We start from the raw sequence: 11,160 nt of genomic DNA on the forward strand, positions 1-11,160 counted from the left end.
ACTCTGATAAGACGATAGCACAATAAAGGCAAGGCTGATGCAACACATTTGTAAACACAAAGCCACGCTGGCTTTGTTGAAGTATTGCCACATTTTAAACTTACATACAAATAGCAGAACTACTGCCTGTGCAGCTTGCTGCTGTGGGAGATTACAGCTAAATCACCCCTTGCAAAGTATCGGGAGTTCTGTGTAAATAGCAACACAGTGGAAGCCACTTGAAATGCATGCAACAACTTGCATGAGTCCTACAGTGCTGGGAGCAGCCCTACATCTACTCGGTTACCTCAGCTGGAAAATTATTAACTAGCCACGTATATGCATGGGGCAGAGAGAGGCTTTTGCCAGAGAAGGGAAGGCAGGGTGCTAGCATTTCCAAAGGTTCCCAGTTAGTTTGCATATGGTGCTGTCAGACTGCTGTGCTCATTTCCAACCTGATTATTAACACTGCTAATGGGGAAAGGCCTTGGAGGGCAAGGACTGCACAGCTGCATGCCTGGCGCATACAGAGCTGAAATTCCTGGCCGTATTCCCAACATATACAGACCTATCTATTATATTAACTGCTCTTATAACATCAGTGACTCAAATATCACATCCATAACATAGGCACCATGGAGGGGTAAATTTTATGAAGCTTTCAAACCTGCATTTACAATTTATACACCTGAAAAGGGATCTTTAGTCCCTATGGCAAACCAGTGAGTGTGCTGTCAGTACATCTGGAAGTGCCTCCTGACACAGTTAATCAGAATAGCTTCCCTAGTTTCTGATTTTAAAAAAAAAGTAAATGAGATGTGTCTTTGAAGTGTAATGCTTCCATGCTATTTCAGAGCCTGGCTTGTGTTGGGTCGGCTCTCTGTCAAGGGCAACCCCATCAAGTAACTTCAACATCCAGACTGGAGAAGGGAATTTTTCCAAAGTCACAGGCTTTGGAAGGCTCCAGGACATGCCAAGAATGTACCAGACCTTAGTTTGCTGATCCACTGCATTTTGTTTTTTCGAAACCGTGGATTAATAAGGCAACATAATAAGCTCTGAACCCTATACAAATGAGAAGCTGTCTTTCTGGAGCTCTCTGGAGTATGGATATGTGGTGCATATGCATGATTTCAGTAGTTGCCTAAAAAATAATCTTTAAAAATCCTAACAGTGTGAAATTCTATTTTTTGAACTTGGATTTAGTAATGATTATGGCTTATTGTCTATACCTAACAGTGTGTCGTGGTTTAACCTGGCAGACAGCCAATACCACGCAGCCGCTTGCTCACTCCCCTCCTCCCCCCCCAGTGGGTCGGGGAGAGAATCGGAAGGGGAAGAGTGAGAAAAACTCATGGGTTGAGATAAAGACAGTTTAATAGAACAGAAAAGGGAAAATAATAATAATAATAAGAAGAAGAAGAAGAAGAATGATAGAATATACAAAATGAGTGATGCACAATGCAATTGCTCACCATCCACACTGACCAATAACCAAGTAGTGATCGCTACTTCCTGGCACATGCCTACCATTCATATACTGAGCATGACATCACATGGTATGGAATATCCCATTGGCCAGCTGGGCCAGCTGTCCTGGCTTTGCTCCCCCCCAGCGCCTGTTTTGTAAGCTGAATGTCCTTGACTAGCAGGGTACTTAGCAACAACTGAAAACATCAGTGCGTGATCAACATTCTTATACTAAATCCAAAACACAGCACTAGGAAGAAATTTAACCCTATCCCAGCCGAAACCAGGACACAGTGTGATGAAAGTATGACACAAAACTGAGCAGTTCTCAAATGCAGTTTAAATACAAGCATAGCTCAGTGATGTTCAGGCAGAAGAAATTTTGACCTATTATACATGACGATGACTAAGAAATGTCTCAGCAGTGCATATCAGCACTGCTGGTCCAATTCTAAACATAACCTCACTGACCCCAACACAGCTGAGTGTTTGAGTCCTAGAGGTGTCCATTCCCAGTTTTTCTACCAGGCAGCTTTCCTTTTACCAACCCCTCTCTTCTTATGCTGTATCCTCTCCTGGCAGGGACCAGTTCACATTGCACAATACCTAATGGCAAACTGCATTTACAACTGGAATATTAGTAAAGAAGAGCTGGAAGAAAAGGTGGAGATACTTTAGTTATCAAAGAGCAAATCAGAGACCAAGCGAGGCATCCAAAGAGGCACCAGCAAGAAGAATAGACAATGCCCTACAGAACACTAAGAACTGGGAAAAGGAGAAAACAGGGAAACCTTGCATTTGCAAAAGTGTTTTATAAAATTGCTACATCAAAGCTATACATAGGGGTTTTGGAAATGATTCGGTTGGAGGAGGCTGAGCAGAGACGTGACCAAGGATATAAACAGGGGGAGGATGGAAGGTGCAGCACATGGCTGCCCTTGGTCCTCACCACCCCTTTGTGCCTGCCCAGAATGCACAGCTTTTGCAAAGACATGCACCGTCCAGGCACTGGCATTTTCCTTCTTTATGGATGTATTTGTATACATTATTACATTTTCCTCCTGTTTCTCTCCCCAAAAGCTGAAGGGAAAGCTTTGCTTTCCCTCATTTCCTGTCATAAAAGGAAATAACATGTCTTCACTGTGAAAACTGAGCAGTTTGAAAATGGCATCCCATCGGAGCTGCCATGTCTGGAGATTTTGCTCCGTACTCAGGAAAGGACATTGAGAGAGCCATATTTTTAAGAACTGTTATATGCTCAATTTGGAGGGAAACACAATAGTCCACTTTGTCCTTCCCCCTCATACCCTGTCTATTTAGGCTAAAAAATTGTGTTTGTACAGCACTTAGCCCCATGAGACTGAAGCCTTTAGGTACAAATGTAACTCATTTAAATGGTAATGTACAACAAAATGAGTGGCACCCTTCAAAACAAGGGGCATTTGTAAGTATATCTGTGCCAGGTGCTGACAAATGGAGTGTCATTGTTACAGACGCAGGGAAAGGTCTCGGTGAGCCAATATTTAAAAGTCAGTTTTTCCAGTCAAAGGCCAAACTCTAAAATGTCTGCTTATTTCTCTACTGCCTGTGCCCTGGAGCACTGCGCCTGCCTCCCAGAGAGCAGCACATTAGGACTCTAAAGGTATTTCCCATACAAGGTCAGATCAATTAAAATGTGCTTTAAATACAGTCACGTGAGCTGTGTCAGGAGCTCTGCAGCCCTGATTAGGTCCCTGACACTCTGAAGGGCAGAATCTACGGCAATCTGCTGACCTCGGGTAGAAGAGCCAGATAACAGAGAGGCATGAACTTGCTTTTTCACCACCCTGGGACTGAGGGCTTTGCTGCTTTTAGCCATGTAATATTGCTGTAACACCAGCAATGCCAGGAGTTAACTAATTACCTGCTTCTTCCCCTAGTGAAGTCGACAGCAAAGATACATTTAGTCTCCATAAAAGACAGGGTTGTGCTTTCAAAAGTCAGAACAAGCGCTTTCAGCCGTCCCAGGGAGACCAGGCAGCACAGTTGTGCTGCTGCCTTCCTTTGCCAGACCTGAGAGGAAGCTCCCACAGAAATGTTTACATTAAAGAAATAAATGAAGCAAAACCTTTGCAGAATGAAGCTGTACTGGCTTACACCAGGACCTGGGCCGTTCACTTGAAAGACAAATTAACCAAACAAAAGCTGTCTTAGAGAGACCTCCTTACCACCAAGATTTGAATAAGGTCCTAATCTCTATAGAAAATATAAAAGTACAACAAGTGGATTATGTTACTGAATAAGTGTTGATGCAATGGATAGAAGGCAGAAATGTTACTTGTATTTGCTGTATGAGCATCTCCTTATTGTCCATCCCCCAGAGAGATGTAGCCAAGTGACAGCTGCCCTTCCTCCTCATCCAGGAGCCACAGGAATATGCCCGGGAATAAGGAATAACCTGTCTGAAGCTGAATGCAACTGTCAGAAGCAACAGACATATAAAAAAAGGTAACACCAGGCCACTGAGGAAGTGTGCATCACCCTGAGTCTCTGTGTGGGTTGCTCGGAAAGATTTCCCTCCTTTTGCCACCATGCTCCTGCTGCCCCCCACCAGCTTGTGGGGAGAGTCTTGGGAAGGGAAACAATGAGTGAAATAATGGGCTTCTAGGTAAGCTGCTGTGAGGTTACTGCCGTGCCAAACACACCCCACCATCAGGCAGTTCCCCTGCAGGTCTGATGATAAATCTCTCTGAACATCTACACTGTCAAGAGTTATGTCTTATTCTATGTATTCCACAAACAGATTTCTGCAAGTCAAATTCTGCATGAAGCCATGAGATGCTACATACAGGAGCAGCCTGGGAGGCAGTTTCTGCTTTCTAATTTGCACTCATGATATCATTGCACATCAACAGAATTATTCTTTCCCTTCTCCCAAATACCACTGATATAAGTAAAATATTTTCAGAAGGATCTTCATCTGGTGAAAGTCAGCGTAGTTCCACTGAGCCACTGCTAAAGCAATTTACACCATCTGAAGCCCTGGAGCAAAAAAATCCAAGTCAATGGGATATAAGCCAAAATTCGAGTGTTTTGCTGGATACAAACCAGATTTACTTGCTTGGTTCAACAGGTGCCTAAGTGCTCTAGTGAATTGGGGCCCAAATTGGGGCCCATTTTTTATTTGTGTCCACTTCTGCCAGCTTGGACATCTGATACAGAGGTCATCTTATAGCTAACATTTTTGCCTTAAACCCTGCCGATAGCCACAATATAGAACAGCTGCCTGTGGAGTTATGTTCCACACATAACTTTAAAAATAAAATGCAAGTGACTGGAAAACGTGGGTTTATAACTAGAACCAGAATACATGGGTACCTTGAAATAGAAATAAATGAAACACTTTCTGCCTGCTGAGAGAAGAACAAATAATCTCCTATTTCTATTCCATTCTCTTTTAGTACTGACATTTCAATACTGCAGTTAGAGTGTCCTAGAAATGCCTTAGCTGGAACTGGTTAGACCAGAAGCACTGTAAGGAAAAAGGTTTTACACATACATTAAATGAGTTTTTGCCTACACACCATCTGATTTCTCTATAGGGAATCTATGTTTGCAATAACTGCATTTCCAAACACTTCTAGCAATGTAGCAATGTCCCCCTGGACGTACACTGCTTAGTACATGGTTAGCAACAACACAGCTTACAGGAGTGGCTCTGACTCCTCCAACTCATCCATCCAGCTTGCAAATTCTGTCAAGTGAGTTGAACTCCCACCTCCCAGGAATAGTTTATATATTGGACCATGACCATTGGATGGGAAAATGCAAAAGGAAGCTTGGAGGCCATAACCAGAATGCAAGGTTCTCCTCGCTTTCCTGAGTCCCTGGTCACCAGATGAGAGTCCTGCTTGGTCACTTGATTTCTGGTCCAGTCCATACTTCATCTCTTCCTGAAAGGTGCCTGACCTTGTGACTGAGGCGGTGGGGACCTCTCCTCTCCCTGCCCCTCACACGCAGGCAAGCTCACCTCTGGCCTCCTGGTTAGTGAAACCTGGTGAGAGGTGGGTTTGAGGAAAAGGGAATTTATGTCCCACTTCCTGAACTTTAATCTTTAGGCTTTATTTAGAGTCACCATTGCATTGGTTTAAAAAACCAGCAGCTGTCAATACATTTTTTCCTGTTGCCGGGAAATAAGCGTGAGGTGAGCTGCTTGGTAGACTGGGGCATCAAGGGACCTAGAAAGGGTTGCGCCAGCAAGGAGGAGGTGAGCAATTTCACAGGAAGATCTGCAACCAAGGGTGAAAGAATTCTAGTGTGAAAGTAACTCTGCCAAAAGTAACTCAGGCAGTTCTCTAACACCAGTGGGTTTCTAAGGTTTTATTTGGTACCGTAACAAACCCAACAAGATCCCTTCTTCAAGTGTGCAATTTAATAGCTCTCTTAAATCATTAAATCTCATAGAATCATAGAATAGTTTGGATTGGAAGGGACCTTTAAAGGTCATCTAGTCCAACCCCCCCTGCCATGGGCAGGGACATCTTCAACTAGATCAGGTTGCTCAGAGCCCTGTCCAACCTGACCTTGAATTTTCTCAATAGAAAATTAATGAAATAAAGCATTCAGCTTCATTTTGCAATTATCATTTGTAACCTTATATAATTAAGCCTTTTGCAAAATAAGCTTGGATCATAAACTAAGCATGTATTTGCGTAAATTTTAACTGGACAGAACTGCAAAAGTAACCAAAAAGAAAGGAATATTACAGGCTCTGAAGTCTTGAGACATGAAAGATAATTCACTATCCACAACCACCAATGAAGAACAGAATTTGCATAGGGAAAAGTCTGCTATTTCATCCATCAGTGCCTCACCTTATTTTGCATGTCAGACTTGTTTTGTGTCACCAAGCCAGAGGCTAAATGCATTTAATATGCATGCTATTGCCATGCTGACATGGAACTAAGCAGCCCTGAAATGTCTCTTTTGGTACTTTGTGGAAAATATAACCATAACTACAAATTAAGGAGAAAGTATCAAAGGATGCAGGACTGATCAGCAAACACTATATAGCAAAATATTTAAACAAATTGTAAGGTTTATAAAAATTGGGATGGATGATTAGCGGCTTGATTTTTATTTCAGAGGATTATAATATTGCCAGAGTAGGGGAGAAACAATTAAGACCTCTGAGGAGAGGATGAAGTGGCTGGCAAATAAAAGAAACAAAAGCTCGTGTCCATTCAAGAGGGGGTTACAGGCTACCCTGAAAAGACTGTGAGCCCAGTCCTGCTGTGCCCAGGGCTCAGAGGCTACCACAGGTCAACCCACCTCACAGCAGCACCATTAGGATGTCCATCTCCAGAGAACAGTGTCATGGCACCAAATAGCTGGAAAATACTGGAGATGGTGTCATTAGAAGCACTAGCTTTACATTAAATCTGCCTGGAGTTACTCCAGCCAGCATCAGTGGGAGACAAGGTCCAGGCACAGCTACTGTCTAACCAGAGAGCAAATGCAGCAGTGTCAGAGGAAAATGAATGTAGTCGTTTGCTATCATGGACCTACAGGGCCCAGGGCTTGATTCCAGTTCCTAAAGATTTCTTGTGGGTTTAGACCCATTTTTAATTGCTTTGTCTCATCAGGGAAAACAAGCATGTGAGCTGCAGGTCTTTGTTCTGTAAACTATAAAGTGCTAAGAGAATATAAGTATTATCATCGCTATTTATTTTACCCTTTGGTGTTTTGTCTCTCTTTCCCGATTGGTTTATGATGACTAATGTCAAAACTCTGTTCCCAGTTAGCTCTCTTGGGCAAAGAGATAATATAATATGACATTTAATACAGTGTACTTCTCTCTTCCGAACATTAAAATCATGTACATAGCAAGAAGCGATCGTAACAATAGATGTATCTTTTATTCACAGGTAAAAACTGAAGCAAGCTGTTATAATACATATTTGTACAAAGGATTTGAAAAAACCATAAAAAGGAAGATGATTAGAAAATATGATTCATTATGAAATGTGGTATTACATACACTATTAAACCTTTTCAAAAGTATTTGTTTGGCAACAGTTTATCAATAGTTTCCACACTTAAGTGGCCTCCTTCAAAAAAGCACAAATCTCATGCAGCATGTATAAACTTGATCCTGAGGGTTTGCCTTCCTTAGAAAAACTGTAAAAAGATATACTATTTGTCTTAAAAGTTCAAAATGCAAATGCTATATTTATAGTCAAAACTATATAAAAATATGGACCTAACTTAACATTTACAAAAACTTTTTGTTCCTTTTTTTTTTTGTTTGTTTTATGGTTTTGGTAATAAACATAATTCTCAATTCCTGCAGTCAGAGAGGAAAAAAGAAAACCAAAACAAACCACAGTGCCCTTTGTAGACTTCCTCACATTAAGTTTATGATTCCAAAAAGACCAGGTCTGTGATAAGTGAGGTTAGTAACCAAGGAAGTAGGTAAGCAGTTAATATATATCTATATATGTATATATAAAATGGAAAACAAACATTTATTTTGATCTGAAAAAGTAATAATACAAAACCTGAAGGTAAAACAATCATCTCAAAATGCCATAATACACCTTTTCAATAGATAAATGTTCATAAAAATATCTTGAACCCTAACCAAGAAAACAATTATAATACAATTTTAATTCTGCTACATAAAACAGCTTTTCTATGAAACAAGAAGGCAAGTTCAGGTATGAAAACATAATTTACTTATTGCTTTTGCTACAATGTTGTTTGTTTTTTACATATAGTCATAAATACACTATACAGTATAAAATATTTCATAGGAATACATTTTGTGGTCTGCTTAGGTTTGCTGGCTTTAATTCTAGCACCAAATACAAAAATGAAAAACAAATTAACTTTAAAGGCACTTCCATTGTATGTTTGTTTGTTTGTTAACATCTTGGTTCGTACTAAATTTCTTCGCTTCCCTCTGGTAGAAGCAATACTTGAGCCTACTTTATCTTTGTACAGTTCAGGTCACGTTGAGGCACCAAATGATTTATGAACATTCCCATCCCTCAGCTGTTTCTTTCTCTTACAACATTCATTGTTGCTTTTTAGGCTTCACCTTTCCTCCTTCACTTCCCAGCTACTTAATCTCTTTACTTCTTCATGTCGGACAATCCAGCTTCACTTCCTTCAGTCCCTTGAAAAACCTCTCTTCAAACCTCCACTTCCCTTACTCCATCTTGTGCATCTGTTATTCCTATATCAAAACACGTCACTATCATGATATGTGACTTGCACAAATTAACACACTGCTCCAGTTCCTCTGTCACTTGTTCCAGTGCCTCCAGGTACTCCTGTGACTCCTTATCGAGATCAGGATCCACTTCAACTGTCAGACAAAAAATTAGTGACTAAGAGAAACAGCTCATAGCAAAACATTATTCTATCACAAGGGAGCCAATAATATAGAGTACAATTTTATTTCTCTTGAACTAAGAATTTTTTTTCACTTTACTCAGCAGATGCAAAACTCTACCTTGAGGCTCCAGTTAAGCACAGTCTGTGAACAAATCTCATGCCTCAGTCTCCCAGCTATAACATGGATATGGAAACATTTTCTTCCTTCTTTGGAAAGAAGGATAATAAAAGGTTATATAAATATTTAATATTAACAAGCATCACAGCGAGTCTCTGGATTGTTTTGACATTCTCTTCTGGTTGGTTTGGATGGGGTTTTTTTGTTCATTTCTGGTACTACTCAGCACTGAACAAATCCCATATCACAGAAATACGAATGGAGTCACAGAGTATTTTAGGTCTCAATTCAGCAAACTACCTTAGCAAGTGCTTAACTTTTTCAGTGGGACTGCTCACATGCTGAAAATTTGTTACATGCTGATCATATTGCTGTTTTTGCAAAGTACTTACAGTCTTCTTTCCACTTATTTGGATCCATCATCAACCTGCACTTTGTCTCTTCCAACTCTTCCTTCAAAAATTCATGCTTTGCCTTTACTTCTCTGATTCGCTGCTGGCGCCTTTCTAGTATCTTCAGCTTGGTATGGAAATACATCAGACCCTTTTAAACACAGAAAGACCATTTCATGAGTTTGCCTGTTATGAGCTGACCTCCAACAGTTTGACACAAATTGCTCCCAGCTCATTACTTGTAAGAGTTAGCAGGTGGGTTGTTTTGTTTGGTTGTGGGGTTGGTGGTTTTTTTGGTTTTCTGGGGTTTTTTGGTTTTCTGGGGTTTACATTAATGGATTCTAATTTAGAGGAACTGCATGCTACACCACTCAAGCATTTGTGGCACTTCTCTGAATTAGCAAACATTCTAATACATTCTGAAATTACTACTGTTTATAGAGGAATTTTTCTTCCAGCAGTGCAAATGATAAACACAGCCTAATAATAATGTGAGAATTATATTTAATCCTAAGACATATGAATTCTTATTTTCTTAAAAGCATTCCTACCTTCTCAACATCCTGGAAAGGCTATTATGAAAGAAATAGGAAAAAGGCATCAGAAGAATATAGAATTCTGGTCTCCAAAATAGAATTAGCTGAAGTGTTTTCCAATTACAAGTAAATTAAGCTCAGCGCATCCCTGATTTAATAGAATCCTGTCATTTACATAAAGAGTTAATGACCCTATAGTTGAGGGAGGCTGTAAGGTTTCATCAGCCAGGCTAAGATTATAAAGTCTTCTCATAATGTATTCATTGGTAACTTCCATTTACACCATCAGTCATGTTAGACACAATTAATTTTAGACAGTAATCATTTTCATTTTCTGTGTTAAGGGTACCCCAACATATGAATTGTAAAATTAATAATTATAGTGCTTTAATTGTAATCAATTTCCTGAACACCATTCCAGCATTCAAGCAAGGATTCTGCCTGTATACTGTAATTTAAGTTGTCTACAGTTGTAAAATATGTGCTGACCTCAGTTTCCTCTTGTCTGTGTCGCTGTAATCGTTCCACATCATCTATCTCATAAACTTTAATTTCAAATGGCTCTTTTAAAGTGCCTGGCAAAGGTGGTAGATCAACCCATTGGCCAGTAACACTGGGTTTTCTTCCTAGGGAGGCAGCATCTGGCAACGGAGCAGGAATCAGTCTACGACGCTGGAGACCTAAAATTCAAAAGACAAGCATTCCTCAGACTCTAAGAGACTATCAGACTGCAGAATGTACTTCAGTGAATGAATTAAAGAAAGATCTAGGTTCTCAGGATACTCAGGAAGAAATGCTTTTCTTGATCTTCCCCTTTTAGTAAAATACCCTCAGGCTGCTAATTGAGTTACTGCCTCGACAAAGTATGTTCCACTTCGTTCATGGATGGAGTAACAGCAGTTCCTCTCCCAAAGCAGATGTCTGAGCATCAGTTCTTTATTCTATCCTTGCAAAAATATTTTGCCTGGATTAATTTTTCTTTGGCAGGCTACAATTTCAAACCAATACTGATCATAGCAGACGAATCTGGAAATCTCCTGCTCCTCCAGTTAAAGCCAAGCAAGGCTATGTAAGATCCCTCTCATTGTATTATCTCTCTGCAAAGAGCAAACAGTTTCCTCCAGAACTACTACAAATGCTTTAAGGTGTGTACTGGGTTTGCGTAGCCAGGTGTTGGTAGCAGGGGGGCTACAGAGGTGGCTTTTGTGAGAATCTGCTAGAAGCTTCCCCTATGTCCGATAGAGCCAATGCCAGCCAGCTCGAAGACAGACCCACCGCTGGCCAA

At 40.5% G+C, this 11,160-nt stretch overlaps 1 protein-coding gene across 1 annotated transcript in view; it reads right to left on the reverse strand.

Moving 5' to 3' along the window:
- Positions 1-8,257: 8,257 nt before the first annotated feature.
- Positions 8,258-11,160, reverse strand: part of KIF26A (kinesin family member 26A) — a 67,186-nt gene continuing 64,283 nt past the window's right edge. Inside the window, exons 12-14 of the mRNA XM_009584618.1 lie at positions 10,365-10,555; positions 9,340-9,490; positions 8,258-8,800 (exon numbers count right to left, since the gene is read on the reverse strand). Of these exons, the coding sequence (XP_009582913.1) occupies positions 8,625-8,800; positions 9,340-9,490; positions 10,365-10,555 (518 nt within the window). The 3' untranslated portion in view covers positions 8,258-8,624. The remainder of the gene's footprint in view (positions 8,801-9,339; positions 9,491-10,364; positions 10,556-11,160) is intronic.

This window comes from Fulmarus glacialis, unplaced genomic scaffold (assembly GCF_000690835.1).
Source record: "Fulmarus glacialis isolate BGI_N327 unplaced genomic scaffold, ASM69083v1 scaffold6458, whole genome shotgun sequence".
Taxonomy (NCBI): Eukaryota; Metazoa; Chordata; class Aves; order Procellariiformes; family Procellariidae; genus Fulmarus; species Fulmarus glacialis.